A 16,121-nucleotide genomic window follows, 5' to 3' on the forward strand; every position below is an offset into this window, starting at 1 on the left:
TTTCCTACATCAACAAAGCAGGAGGAAACAGACAAGAGTTTTGCTGCTGAATTGCCTATATATACTGTAAGTATCTTATCTAAAGTAGGGCACTTGCTTGAATTCCTGCATTATAGCTGTAACTTTCTTTCTTATAAATTCTAATACAAATACTATTAGAGCTCTTAGACTATTGTTCCTGGCAGTGTTTGATATTAGTCTTCTCCAGTTTCACTTCAACTGCCTTTAGCTATCTTGGTTGGAGATTAATTGGAAATGAAATCCAATACATCTGAAAGAAACAAGATTAGGCGAGGCTACATTAACTTAATCCACAGAATTATTGAAAATGGAACCTTTATCTTTCATGGTGTGGAATCTGATACCTCAAAAACCGCAAGTCACTGGATATAGTTGTATATTAGAGCCCCATGTCTTTCTAGCTCTGTCCCGAGAAATCCCGTACAGATTATCGTTATTCTACCATAATAGATAACACATACTGCTCAGGATAGGCTTAACTAACAGTGTGTGTGTCCATATGAGGTTCAACAAAAATATTTTCACAGCAATATTTTTGCCTTTAAAATAACATTAGATTTGAGAAAATACTTCTCATAACAATTATTTGTTGGTAATAAAAAACAAGCTAAAATTTTCTTCTGGCGTCAGGAAACTGAATTTTATACTGAGAAAATAAAAACCACAGAGAAGATATTTTCCCAGTAATGTTTGTAATTCTTTAGTTTTTGAATTACATAAGTCTCTGTTATGACATTCTATTCCTGTTTTTGCTTGGCTTTGCCAGGAGAGAGAACAGAATCTTCATTAAATTCATTCTCCCAAGAACTATAATGTTAACTATTTTCTCATAGATTTATAGCATGAAATTAAATTGCCTTTTACATTGTCCCATACAAAACATTCATCTCCTAAATCTATCATGCTCAGCCTTTCAAACTGTGTCAGGGCCAAACTATATGCTACACTCAAATACATTCTTTTAAAAGTCAATGGGTCCTCCTTTAGGGAAACAGAAGGGGAGATGTGCAGCCCAGAACTAGGCAAGATTTTATATCTCAGGAAGAAATTATTTTTTTCTGGCAAATAGACCATTGAATATGTTAGAAATATGAGCAAGAAGGAAATAGAAACAGTTTTTTTTACTGAATTTTTGCTTATTAAGAATTGCAAGTATAAAAGTTGACTTTGGGGAACATAAAAAGTTATCTGGAAAAAAAAAAGGAAATGTAGCTGTCCAGTCTTTTGTGGCAATTTACAGCCATGCTATTCCTGCATGCTATTGGATTGGGGGTTTTTTGGCAGCCCCTTCTCTTCTCTCCCTACTGACTGGAATCATTTAATGAATGTACTAATATCACAATGCTTTGGAGTAAACCAGATCTGGCTTGTTGCACTATCAATGAGGATACATGAAACAACATTGTCCTCATTTGGCTTTTCTGATGCTACCAATTAGTATAAAGCCGTCAGATGTTCTTTCTTTCCTCAGACTGAATATTATTAGCCTGTAACTTTCTTCCTCTGAGAATGGCACCAACCATAAGCCCCATGGAACTTCAGGACTTAAGTGGGTGTTGGGAAGCTGAGCCAAATAGCTGTTAGCTCCAGTTCAAGCAGAAATGCTGTGAAGTTAATTTAGTTGCATTTCCTCTGGAATTGTAAGATGCATGGTTTCCCAATGGCAAGAATTCCGGTCTTGACCTGTCTTCTGACAGTATGGATCTCATCGTTCCCTCCTGCAACCAAGGTACTCAGGCAGGACTGCCACCTCTCCTTCACAATAGTAGTCATTTTTACTGTTTTCTGCATTCTTTCGCTGGCCGGATAAAGGCATTGGCCAACAATCTGGGATATTCATGCAGTGATACAAAAATGCAGAAAAGGCTATGAAAGATGGGGCTGGTGGTTGTGTAAAGATGTCATTAATCTCTTTATCTGCCAGCTCCTTGGGGAAAAAATCTTACTCAGTCAAAAGCTAGGGACTTCATTCATAAATATACATATGAAAGATAGAAGGAGAAACCTTTTCATGTAACCTTAGTTAAAATGGATGTAGTACATTGACCCAGGCTTAACGTGGAAGTGGAATAAGTTCCATCAAGGAAGGAAGGAAGGAAGGCAGGCAGGCAGGCAGGCAGGCAGGCATGCAGGCAGGACGAGTCTGATGCTGGAAGTGATAATGTTATTACAATGAATGATTTACTTAGCATATGGTGCAAAACAACAGATGAGTCAGAAACAAAAAGGGCCTTGAGACATGTAGGCAGAAAAGCCAATGATTATATAATCTCAATTAATAAAATGGTATGCAAATAACCAAATAAGCCAAGGCTAACATGTATAATGAGATGTAGCAATGAAAGAGGAAGTAAAAGGGGCAGGGAAGTAGAATAAGCAAGCCACACATTTACCAAGATGATGCTTGGAATAATTTAGATAAAGCCTATGCCTCAATAGGATATTTAATTTTATTGTGGACCTTATTTTTCTGAAAGAATAGAAAGAAATAAGTGCTCAGGGCTGACCTAGGAGAAAATAAGCTCCCAACAGTCGAGAAATATATTACAGTATTGGACAATATTGTTATGAAGTTTTATTTTGTATCCAAATGGGATACATGATCACTTCATATATTTTTGATAGTTATATTCCAAATATTACAGTGACACCAGAACGACGTGATTTCTTTTTAAAGTATGGCTAGGATACTAAGATGCATAGTGTGATACAGGAGAATGGAAAATAATTTAGGGAAAACTAACAGCAGTAGTTAATGGGAATACAAAGATAGATAACCATTGTGTACAACAGACACAGCAAACAAAATACCAGCTAACATCTTGCTGATAACTGCAGATCTCTTCCAGCTGTTCTGCTGGGTGAACATGTTTCTTCATTCCTGCAAGATCATTCTGCTTGAGCTATTATGTAAACCACCACTCCAAGCATATAGTCCTCTGTCAGGATTAGAGGAGCCTTTGCTTACACACAGTAGCCCTATTCTTAAGGTCTTAACAGAATATTTATGCATGACTGGGAAGGATTACCATGGTTTCTAGCCTTATCAGTTGCCTCTGTCCCTATTAAACATCTTTCTATGTGCATTTAATTGGTGCTGTGCCTACTTGCCAAACTCCATGGAACGTAAGCTTGGACCTTGCAATGCATTCCCAGTATTTTCAGGGGGTTACTCAACTGAAGTTTTTGACCACCATGTTGGATTTGGGGTATGTGGGCACTTGGATCCATGGATCCTCCAAATTATATTTAATTAAAAAAAATAGCTTAACTCTTTTAGCATTTCATTCTATGTTCCTATGTGACATAATGGGAGTGAGATTACTAAAACTTTTGAGGTTTATTTCACAATTTTTCAGGCAGAACAGTTATGCATACAAGTTGCCTAGGGTGTCACAGGACATTCCATATAAAAAGCTGCTGATCCCTGTTATAAACTCTATATGTTCAAAATGCACAGAGCCTCATGACTGCAGAAATAGAGAAAGCCTTCATAGTCAATAGATGCAATCCACTTCACTGATAGACCATCAACAGTAAATTAACCAGAAATTAAGATGCTCACCATTATGTGACATTCCAACTGCAAGACACTTCTGGAATCGGCAATATTGACATTTATTTCTACTTTTTTTATGAATGCGACAGTTGAGATCACATCGATCATAGATTAATTTTAAACGGATTGTTCTGCGAAAGAAACCCTTCAATAAAAATAAAGGAATACAAAAAAAAAACCAAAAAAAAATTAGCCATAAGTAATTTCCCACTATATCAGATTTAATTTGAAAGACAACCATATATCTATTTTTGGCCAGAAATATTTTCATTTAATATGAATTTAACCACAATCTGTAAGATTTTATGAAATCTGATTGCTCAGTGTTCATTCAGAACAGAGCAATATGGTGTGTGTGTGTTTTTTAAAAAAATATTGCATTAGTTTAAAAGGAACTCCTCTTAATCCCAGTGGAATTTACTTTATGGTAAGTTCACTGCTGCTTGGTTAAGACATCTACAAGAATTAAGTATCCTCAATAGAGATTTTGTGTGTGCACGTGTATGGAATAATTTTCTATCTTCTTATTTATAATTCTACAAAAACATTATTTTAATACTAACTTAAGAAATTATTGTATTAAATTATAGCTACTAGGGAAGTGAATTGTTTGTTTAATAAAGGAGGCTTTTTTATAAATTGAAAGGAAGTTGACATGACAAAATGTTAACGCTGAACAAGCTCTGTGGGTCTACAGTGGCATATCCCAAATATTTATCGCACAGGCTTGGAGTGCATGAGAAACACTCTCTTATTTTGGCTTACTTCCTATTTTAAATTTGTCTTGTTAGAATATTACATTTCAGCTTCCATCTGCCCCTTCATTTACTCTGAGTTAGCAAGCAAATAAAAAGTGAGTTCACATTTACCAATTCAACTGCTTTCTTCCAACAAAGATTTGATTTGAATAAAAACCAGAAAGTTAGCTTGTAAAGTAGCTTTTAGAAAAGTATGTGCCTTACTGTCATTTGCCTGTTAGTTAAAAGAGACAAGGAAATTTCAAGTTGAAACTGACTCAGAACAAATGATGTTCTATGCTCTACTAATACAAAATAATCAGAAGCAGCATGTTCTGACATGTCTACTATTAGAAAAGAAATAAACTAGAACTGTGTGGCTCTCCTGCAGTTGCTGAATTGGAATTATCATCTTGGACTATTGATATGATGGTGAGGGATGATAGGATTTTAAATGATAAAGAAATGTATTTTTTAAAAAGAATCATGCATTGCTATAACTACCTACCTTGCAGCCTTCACATGCATGCACTCCGTAATGAAATCCAGAAGCTTTGTCCCCACACACCCTGCATTCAATAGCCATGAGAGAACTAGAGGCTTCTTCGTGAGGTTTACTGTACATCTGAAGTTTTTCTGAGAAATATGGTGGAGATGGAGGTTCCACTTTGATTGCATCTGAATAAGAGGAAGATTTCAAAAGGAGAATTAACTAAACCCCTGATTATTGCAAATTATCTCTAATTAGCATCACCAATCTGAATGCATTCAAGATTTAGAAAGAAAGAAAGAAAGAAAGAAAGAAAGAAAGAAAGAAAGAAAGAATATACATACATACATACATACATATATATATGAGCTAGATATACATAATTACTGGAGATAGAGATTGGGAGTCTGAAGTCTGAATTGTCAGCTAGCATTGCTTGATAGATATCTTAGGTATGAACTCCCAAAAGTTCTTCAACAATTCATTGACTAGATTGTGGTCTGATTCTCATGAATGAGGTTTAGGGTCACCCACCCACCTATCCACCCTTCCTCTTCTCTCTTCCTCAAATGCATTCTGAGTCCATTTTATACTTCTTGATTTGTTGTATGCAGAACTTATTATGCCATTCTAGTGGAAGAAACTAAAGTAAAACATTGGTTGCTACAAATTATATTATATTTCTAAAGCATAATTTGAAATGCAATTCAAACCATATTCTCAAGTATAGTAAACATGGTATGTCCAATTTGCAAACTATAATTTCTGTGAAACAAATACTGAGAAAGCCAGTGTCTGGGGAAGGATGTGCAAGTTAAGATTTAACTACATATCTTGCTGATACTTCTCAGGCTAGCCCCCTTTACTGGAACATGGGAACCATATCTTTTAGAATTTCTATACATTTAAACAGACGTATAGGATTTTTAAAAAAGAATAATTACAGTACATCTATACAACTGGTATAGATTGCTACAAAAATTGCTATGAAATAATTGTCTAGCATAATAAACATACTGCTGTCAAATTAAACATCTCATACATGCCACAATTCATCAAAATCAAGTGTCGTGTTGCCTGAATTGTAATGCCCAATATGCTGCCTTTGAAAACTGGGCGTTCAAAAGGAGGAGCCATTAGCTGTTGGTTTGGGATGCTATTTAAAAATTGCATGGTAAATTCCAAGCCATTATGCCTCCAAATTCTGGATTTCATATTAGAGATTAAGATGCATGTAATACTTTAGAATAGGAAGACTGTGGTGCAGCTGATTCTAGCATCCTCCAATAAAATATTATTCTCTTAAGATTGTGCTCTGAGTGAAAAAAAAAACTTCACAGTTCTACAACTGTGAAGCAGAAACCAGTTTGCTTGGTTCCCCCAATACTGCCTCTTATATTACATGGAGTTGTTACACAATCTTTGCTTTGGTGCACATTAATTCCAAGAATAAAAAGTATTTGTTCTATTCTTTATTATATTTTTATTGCCCTAATTATTTTGAAACTCAATTGATAAACCATAAAAAGTTTTAAAAAATTATAAATCTAATGCTGCTGCTCAGAGTATCTTTCAACAGGCAGTATTAAATTATTTTCCTGTGAATTCTATGCAGATAATGTCAGATCTTCTATATCTCATCTTCTGACTTGCGAGAATTGAATCTGCCCACCCATTCCAGGTATTTGGAGAGGGCCTGCTGAAGATAGCACCACCTCCATTAGAAGTATGTGGGTGACAGGCTTTGTGGCAGCTCCCACTGTTTGCAACATTCACCCCATCAGAGATACACATGGCCTCTACCTTGTTAGCCTTTCCCAAAACAAGGGAATAGGGTGCTCTTTCAGGAGGTTTCAGCCCCAGTTGATTATGGGATGGTGGCTATGATAGGTATTGACTTAAAGACTTGTACTTTTGATTCTCTAACTTTGATTTTTGTATTTGCACCCCATCCACAGTCCTCTGGGATGGGGTGGGATATACTGTAAATATTATCGATCAATTAATCTTAGCTAAGATTACCCACTCTTGAACTAATATCTTTGATATATTTTACAGCCCACTTAATTGGACATAATTTTAGAATAATAAATATGTAGAATCCCTTCCCAACCTTTTATATTGCTTAAGGGGACATGAAGTGATAGTTCTATGTTTTTTTGTTGCAAAGGCCAAGCAACAGATTTTTCATTTAGAAGAAATAACTATAATCGTAAGATATGTACTGATTACTAAAGTGTCTTTTTTGCAGGTCCTACAGGACTCAAATTCATTTTGCTGATATACTATAGCAAACAACAACAAAACAGGAATTTACAATATGATGGAAATTATCATCCATCCATCCATCCATCCATCCATCCATCCATCCATCCATCCATGGTCTTCTATCATGGAAGAATACATAATCCTTTGTATCCCAGGTTGTATAAAGCAAGGTTTTTCAAGCTGTGTTCACTTGATGGGGTTTTGTGAGAGACTTAAGGAAAAAAATGTTTACTTGAATGCAGCCAATTTTCTATCACTTGAGCTTTGCCTCCCGATCAGGGGTCCTGGGAATTTTTTTTTTTTACTAACAGTTTTCACAACCTGAAAAAGTCTGAAAACCCCTGGTCTAAAGCTGTTCATTAGTTAATTTATAAGCTATGGTGTTTGATTTCAATTAAAGCTGAAAATTAAAAAAAATCAGGGAACGTTCCTCCAAGGACTAAAACAATCAAGCCATAAAAAGCTTACATACTTTGACAATCTTGAAATTTCACATCATATTTATAGTCAAGGGCTATCTGGTCAGTTCTTGCAAGAGGAAGATCCTCATAATGTGGAGAAGAAAGGCTGGAAAAATCAACGGTGGTGAAAGGCTTTATGTCAAATGCATGGGAGTGTTCATCCATCGTAGAAAGATCAACTGGGTTAATACCAAAGCTTATGGGCCAAAACGGCATTTCGGTATCAACCATTGTAAAGCCTGAAATTAAGAAGAAAGAATAAAAAGAGTGAGATTCAGTATTGACAAAATAAAAAGTTACATCACTACAATTAAATTTACATCCTGGAAAAATAATGAACAGAGCCACGAATATTAAAAAATGTTGGATTGACACAGTTCTTTATAAAGATTTTCTAAAGCAACAGATACCTATATCAATGTCTGCAAATCTTTTGATTTTTAGTGAAGTTATTTTTTTATTTATACCAGGAGTGGTATGTTATATTTTTTCACTGGGGGAAGGGAATCAAATAAATCTAGGGAGGGAATAAATAATCAGCAAAAAAATAAATCTAGGGAGGGAATGAATAATCAGCAAAACAAGAGGCATAATGTATCAGGAAATTTACCACCACTAGTATGGTAAAATTAATTTTAGTGGGAATTGTGTGGGAGAGCTTCTTGTAGGTTACATTCAATGTGGATATTACTTAATTGCTTCTTTGGAAGTCATACTTTCTGAGCTGGAAAACCAGCCCCTAAAATGAGGTGCAATTATAGCTGATTGTTGCCTGAGGGTGTATACTTTACATATGTTCAGAAACTTTTTCGAATGTCACTTAAATTAATTCTCCTACAAAAGCATTATTGCTGCTGTCACTCTACAAAACATGGTCCCCTTGACCTTTGCTTGAGATCCCCAGTATAACACTTTTGGAGTAAAAGATCAAGTAGCAAGAGGTGTGATAAGATGGTGATAGGTAGTTATGCCAAGACGACAACTATGGAGGATTGGATCTGGTGATTTGTTGGATAGACCACAAATAAATCCCAGGACTGTAGACTAGATTAGAAAGTAGAAACATCCTCACAGAAGGCGGCCATGGCCAACCAATTCTGTACCATTGCCAAGAAAACTACACAGATGTCGCCAGGTACTTACTAGCAGGTGACTTGTTATTGCAAGATTTAAACCATTTTGCTCAGCAGAATTAGGTACAGCCCATAGTACAGTACATAGTACAACTATTCTTTCATACAGGAATTACTTTTTCAGACAGAATGCTGCCTGCCACTGCAAAGAAGGGAAGGCAACTTTGGACTTCATGACAAATGAACAGACTCTACATAATATAGCTTCCCACATCTTGCTACTGGCATGGCAACAACCACTATATTTTTCTATTTGCCTAGCACTGGAAATCCAGTGTCTGGTCTCCAAGCCTGGAATTGTAAAATACTCATATCTGAAGTAGGAACAGACTAGATCTTATTAATAATCCTAAAAAATAAGAATACACACACCATATACTAATTTGAAAACAGGAGAGACAGAGGCAGGAAAGCAAGCCTTTCTAAGGCCACAAGTGAACACTTACTTTTTGGCCATGTATAATACCAGCTTTAAAGTAGGCAACTGCTTAATTAGAACACCAAATATATGATATGATATGATATGCACACACACATATAGGTGTGTGTAAGATTAGAACTACACACACTCACACACACACCCTACATACAAACATAGAAAGCTGACTGTATTTGGCTTGAAATTCCATTTGAACTTGGAGTGCTAGCATGCATGGACTTTACACCTTTATGTAATAAAAACTTGTTTGGCTCTGTTTACTTTGAACCAGCTAGCATTACCCTGTCTTCCTGCCCAAAAGTGGTTTTTAAAATACCAGCAATGGTCTATCAACTGCAATACCATTAGACTCAGGAGGAGAGGCTTGCGTTAACGTTTAATTTCCTTGGTGACATATGCAAACACCTCATTGGCCCTGGGTGTCCCAACTCAGGCAGCAGATGTACCCTGTGCCCTGGGTGAGTCTGAACATGCTTTAAAGCTTGCAATGTTCAGCACACTTCTTTGGAAACCCCACCCCCCCCCGCTCTCCCAACAGTACTTTTTTCTGAGCAAACAACTTTCATCAGGGTAGAAAACCCCCTTTTTAAAAAAGTGATTTCAATACTTTCCATTGAAAAAAATATTAAAACTGTTGATACATGTATCATAAAAAGGAAAAAAAATCTGAAAAGCTGAGGGATATATGGGCAGTCACTCTCTCTCAGCCCAACCTACTTCTATTCACAGGGTTGTTGTGTGGAAAAATGGGAAAAGGGGGTATTAAGTATGCTTCCTGGAGCTCCTGAGGAAAGGGGGGATATAAATATGCCATCTGCAGTACATACATCATACTTCACCAAAATGGTACCTCAGATCCAGTGATTTAACCAAGGGTCCCCAGAAATTCTATGGCTGGGAAATTGCACCACTCTGTCTTTGTGGTGTCAACGTTCAGCAGTGCAATTTCCTGGGGCTCCACAAGAGAGAGATTTGAGGGCTGCATGTGGCCAGTGGACCAAGGACTGCCAACTCCTAGTTGCACGAACATAGCAAGTTTTGCGGAAAGGCATTAAAATGACTAAATTTACATAAAAGCCAGAGGTGCTAAAAGTGACTGGTACTGTCCTTTTGGTTTGCAGGGAATGCTGCATGTGGCACGGCTATGGCCATAAATGGCAGCCTAGCCTATACTTCCATTACCTTACTAAAAAAACATAAGAAAGCTCAGGTGGCCAAAAACATGACAGGCAAAAGTTAATGTAAGTGACAAAGCTAATCTGGTGGCAATTATGGTATAAGGAAGATTGTGACTTTGAATGTAAAATCCATATATGGTAAAGAGCATGAATTAATGAATGATCTAAATGAAGGTATTTGGTACTTGGGGTGTGGAGCTAATGCTCCAGGAAACTCATGAAATTGAGGTGGTAGGCTTAGTTATGAATGGAAATATATGTCAGAAAGTATGAACTGATGTCATCTAGGTTGTTATAGAAGCAAATAAATGTAGAAATCCATAGTTTGGTGGTAATTGTATTGGCACTCACTGAATGGTGATAATGAGAGAGCCAGAGATGAGTTCTGAGGAAAAAATTATTTTGAATGAAGGCAACCCAGGGGGGAAAACTGCTAGGTGGATACGTGCAAATAAGGAAAGATCATTCAGAACAAGTGACTGGGTTGTTCAGAGATCAAAGAATGAATGAGAATGGTGACTGTTTGAGTAAGTAGCTGCTTAGGAAAGGGCCTGTTTCAAATACATAGTTTAAGGATAAGTCTATTCGTATGTACACATGGTAATGGAATGAATATAAATTTAAAAGCATGATTGGACTGGTTATGATGAAAAAATATGGACGTAGGAGAAGAAAAGAAGTGAAAGAAACAAGAGTAAAAGTAGAAGGGTAGGAAGAGAACATATATATCCTGTATTAATGGTTAAGACACCAGGCTAGCAACTGGGAGACTGTGAGTTCTAGTCCCGCCTCAGACACAAAGCCAGCTGGGTGACTTTGGGCCAGTCACTCTCTCTCAGCCCCAGGAAGCAGTCAATGGCAAACCAGTTCCAAAAATCTTGCCAAGAAAGTGTCAGGGACTTGTCCAGGCAGTCACCAGGAATTAAGATTGACTTGAAGGAACACACATGCAAAAAAAGATTAATCTCCCAACGTAATAACTGGACATAAGGAGAGAAGATGTAGAAACGGGAACAGAGTGAAAAGAATGATTTTACAGTGTGTTATAGAAGTGTGTGGAGCTCTATGAAAGACCAGCAAAAATAAGGATGCTCAGTGGAACTGTTGCAGTGAAAGTGGCTCTGGATGAGAACGGACTACATAGCGGAACATAACTGTTGCAAAAAATGCAGATGATTTTGAAAGAAAAAAAATGCTGCGGTAATGGGTGAAGAGGGCGAAACGAAGAGTTCCAGCAGAATGGATGGAATTAAAAACAGTAAAAATGATGAAATTATTTGGGATAAAACTGAAGTGAGGAAATGCTAGAAAGTGTGTATTAGAGATTTTACAAGAATTATAGTGATGTGTTGAAGGGTAGAATGGGAACAAATTGTGTAAATATTAGTGTCCAAGAAAAATGGATGAAAAGGAAGTCATAAATGCTGTGAGAACATTGAAAAATGGTAAGCCTGCAAGAAATACCGAATGGTGCGGATATAAACCAGTTTTAGGTATGTTTCTTTTTCTCATCTCATGCCTTGGCTTATGATTTCTTACTCCTTATCTGTGCTCTGTATAATGTTACTTATCCCAGAAAGGAAGAACACAATCAATAAATATATATGAATTTATGTATGAATTTACCAGCTCCTGCAATTGTATCGAGACTTGACATTGTGTTAATAAATCTAAGCCAAATATTAATGAGATTTGCTCTTGTGCCAAGAATTTATTTAATAATCAATGGACTTTGCCACCCGTTAAAAAAACCCTATTTATTTTTGTATTCCTTCAGTTTTCAGATATTAGAGACAGGCAACTAGAGAGTCAGGTTCAGCGCTTCAGCATTACCCAACTGATCCCATTTGGCTCAGGCACTTTTTAAACTATCCCCCCAGCCGTTGTCTCCCAAGCTGCATCAAAGTGGCTGGATTTATGCACGGTGCTAAGCCACAACTTGTCTTGCTTGGGTTTGGCTTGGCGGGATCAATGAAGTAATCTGTTGTGATTTATTAACCATGTTTTATGGCTTAGGACTGTGTGAACCAGGCCACTATGTCTTATTCAAAAACAAGCCACAGCTTTGCCCGATATCTGAATCCAGCCAGAGACAACTCTTTAATCCCCCTCTCTTTCAGTATACTGTAACTGCATCAGAACTGGTCTTGGTACTACCCAAGAGGCAGGCAAATGGTTGTTGAAGGATATGTCAAAGCCTCTGCTGCTCTTTCTCACACAGAGAAGGATAGGGTTAAGTAGTTATTTGCCTATAGTTTTGCACCAAGGAGAGAACTGGCTGTATGGAGCCAATCTTGCAGATCCTCTAAACCTTGATCAGTTCAAAAAGGACTACTGTTTAAAGTAAATGCCACCTAGAACTTTAGGTTTAATGTTTTCTCAGATCAAAGTGTGAAAACTAAGAATTATCTATGATGGAAGCAAGCATTATTGGAACACCGTGCCCTCTTTGACACATTTTGGGGAAATTGGTTAGAGAATCTTCCTTGATATCTTCTGAATAAGATGTTTCAGTTTACAATTGCAAAGTATTTCAGATTGAAGAAATAATCTTTCTTTAAAAACAACACTGTACTGAAGAAACTGTATTCCTATCTTTTCAGTTCCTCTGGTTTATTTTGTCTGTAACACTCTCTAGTCTGTATGAAAGGCATTATGGAGACATTTATCAATTTTTTTTCAGAAATAAAATCTAACTGTGGCTAGAAGAGGAAAGTGTTGTTGGAGTTTATGTTACAAAAGTGTTCATGTTACGTAGGAGAACCCCACACAAGAATAAGAAACGTCTTTTTGTGTCTGTGATTGTGGCTTTTAAAAAGAAATAATACATAATATTATGGGTAGATGTAGTGCCCTCTAAGACTGGCATAATGCAAAGGTGATCCTGTATGCTGTTGGCAGGAAAAGAGAAAGGGGGGAAAAAAAGCAAAACACCATGATTTAGCGGTCATTCCACTGCCATTTCATTTTTTTGATACTGTACATTAGTAATGACCTAATTACCTCCCCAAAATTAGCCATGCACAGAAAGTATGGGTATGCAAACCATTTCAAAGGAAGATTGTTCCATTTTGAGTTTGAAACCATTTTTCTAATTTGAAACAGATGTTTCAAATTGAGCTGTTCCAATCACTTTGGAAGTGTTTGGATCTTGAAAGAAGCTTTTTGGATTCAGAAAACTTTCAAAAGGACTGAAGTAGCTTGCTTCAAGCACAAAACAACTGCTTCACGCTGGGAAAAAAAACCTGTTTCTAACTTGAAATGAGGCATTTCAAATTCAAAACTTACAGTATTTCCCATCACTCATAGGAAGCATCAGCAATTTACAATGATAGCTGGAATATGCAAATGACAGCATCCTAACCAGTAGATTCACACCTCAGTTGGGTTTGTAAGCCTACAACTTATTATTTCCTGTTCCTCCTCAACTCCAGGGAAAAGGAAATGGGCAAGAAGATCCCAAAGTTTCCTCAGGAGGTTTTAACTCAATTGCAGTACCATTTTTTCCACATGCTCACCATTAATTAAACTACGTTCAGCACATATGAATTGGGAGGGAACAAGTTTCATTTCTTTATTCTTTTTACTTTCAAGGAATAGAGAAAAGGCAATGAAAAGAGCAGCACAATGCACTGCTACCAGCATAGAGGGAACGAGTATGACAAAACATAGGAGATGGGTCTCCAGTGCCCGCCTGAGAAAGTGCAGGTGCGACTGGGCAAGGCAAGCTTACCCTGTTGGCCACAAATAAGGTCACTTCCACACTGCCCTGTTTTCACTTCTGCAGCCCTCAGAAAACAACCCGTAGATTATTATTTGCTTCACTTTGAAATGCTGAGGACAAGGAGTAAAACTCACTGTCCCTACTGCCCCCAAATGATGCAGATCCACAACAAAAAACATCACTCTACGCTAAAGGGAGAGAAGGCAAAGGGGAACTCAACCAACAACTGGAGATGGGTGCTTTACACAGCTGCTCCTGGCCAACATTTGTCAATTTCACCCATGCTCCTTTTAGCTGGGCTTCTGAGGTATCAAGAAAAATATGATAAACAATTCCCTGGGATTTTTCTATATTCTGTCAATGGCAACCTTCTTGAAACTTGTGCTCTCCAGATGTGTGGTCCTATCACTCCTTAATTCTCTGGAAGTGCGGCCAAATTGAAAAGCCAGCTGGGAATTAAGGGAACTGTAGTTCCATATATCTGGTGGGCATTAGTCTGAGAGACGTTATGCTATCGCAATAAATAATAAATAGGCTAACATTTTTGTTCAGAGTTTACCCCATACAATGAAGATGCTTCCCCCTGTTAACCTGATTGGCTTGTTGCACTGCATTCTAGACATAGCTTCTTTTCTCCAAACAGAACATTGTCCCTAGACCTGTGAACACAGGGCAGCCAGATCCCTAATTTCACACTGGTTGTACAAAATCAAGAAAGGAAAAATACACAAAAAGACATTCTCAGACAATTAAGCAAAAATAAACATTAGAATTCTTGGGCATATAATTCTGGATTTTATTCTGATTTAAATTATGAACTGAGAACCCCGCATATGAATCTAACACTTCCTACCAGTCTTCCCCAACCAATGCTGGGAACTTAGGGAGTTGCAGAACTCTGGAGGGTGCTAGGCTGGGAAAGGCTGATCTCTGGCATTGGAGGGAAGAGTGGTAGAATAAGGAAGAGTCTATCAGAGGGGACAGAGGGGCGATTGATCAGTTCTTTGGCCTTTCAAAGGACCACCTATGGATTTGAGTGATGTGCCATGGGCCACACTCCACACAACAGTTAATGATGCCAGGCCAAGCCCTAGTTTTCATCACATTTTAAAAATGCAATTTAAATTAGGCTTTCAATTTGAAGAGGAAAAGGTATTCTGGATCATGCATAGGTTCTCACATAGCACCTGTCAGCAGTTCCTTGAACCAAATGCATCTTTAGCTGTGGAAGGTAACTGCAAGATCCCAGGAAAAGATTTTAGTTTAAGGAGTTTCTGACAGTAACTACATATATAACTGCTCCAAAGCACCTGTTCCTCTTCAAATCCAAACTGCTGCACAGCCATGATAGTTAATATAGTAATGCTTCAGGGTAGGCATCTGCAGCAAACGTAGATCATGTCAAGATGACAACAATACCCAGTGACATCATGACACAAACCAGCCCACAGGTGCTTTCATCCAGGCATCTGATGCAAATAAGTTACGGTTGTTGCACCATGACACATATTTTGTTACTTGTCCACCTGTATGGATGCCGACACTTTTCAGTCAAGTATGTCATCATTTTCATCTCCCATCTTATTAGAAATTACAATTTGGCAACAACTTTTGGAGATCTTTGGGGGCCAAACCCAAGGGCTGCATGTAAGGACCTTAGGTTGTACACCTCCTAACAAATTGCATGCTCTGCATACTTCTGGGCATTCATTTATTTTCCCTTAATACTATTTCAGCAGATTGCAAGACAATTCCCTTCCACAGCTATTCTGTTGTGGTATTGTAAAATCAGCAGAGGGAGCACAACATTACTCAGAGCTTACCTGACCCATTCAATTACACAGGAAAATGAAGGTGGGTTTTTCTTGTTGTTGTTGTTGTCAAAGTTTATTGAAGTTCAAAGGGCAGGTAAAAATCAAATGGTAGCATTTTAAAGTAGTTTCTGGAGTAGTTTTTCCCCTAAGTATAATAAGATTTAGGAAACACGACCCATTTGAGTATGGCTTTGCAGACTCCTATCAGGTGAAAACACTGATTGACATTGCTTGCATTAATAAGCAGCTATAGAATTCCACTACATTGTGTAAAGCTAGATTCACAATCTTCCCATT

The 16,121-nt window shown here is 37.4% G+C and overlaps 1 protein-coding gene across 2 annotated transcripts in view; it reads right to left on the bottom strand.

Annotated features, from left to right (window-relative positions):
• The window catches only part of PPARG (peroxisome proliferator activated receptor gamma), a 66,718-nt gene that overhangs the window by 17,097 nt on the left and 33,500 nt on the right, over window positions 1–16,121 (bottom strand). For both annotated transcript variants that reach the window (XM_063291838.1, XM_063291837.1), the window contains exons 2-4: window positions 7,548–7,775; window positions 4,826–4,995; window positions 3,587–3,725 (exon numbers count right to left, since the gene is read on the bottom strand). In XM_063291838.1, the coding sequence (XP_063147908.1) occupies window positions 3,587–3,725; window positions 4,826–4,995; window positions 7,548–7,767 (529 nt within the window). In that variant the 5' untranslated portion in view covers window positions 7,768–7,775. The remainder of the gene's footprint in view (window positions 1–3,586; window positions 3,726–4,825; window positions 4,996–7,547; window positions 7,776–16,121) is intronic.

This window comes from Candoia aspera, chromosome 2 (assembly GCF_035149785.1).
Source record: "Candoia aspera isolate rCanAsp1 chromosome 2, rCanAsp1.hap2, whole genome shotgun sequence".
In the NCBI taxonomy this organism is placed as follows: Eukaryota; Metazoa; Chordata; class Lepidosauria; order Squamata; family Boidae; genus Candoia; species Candoia aspera.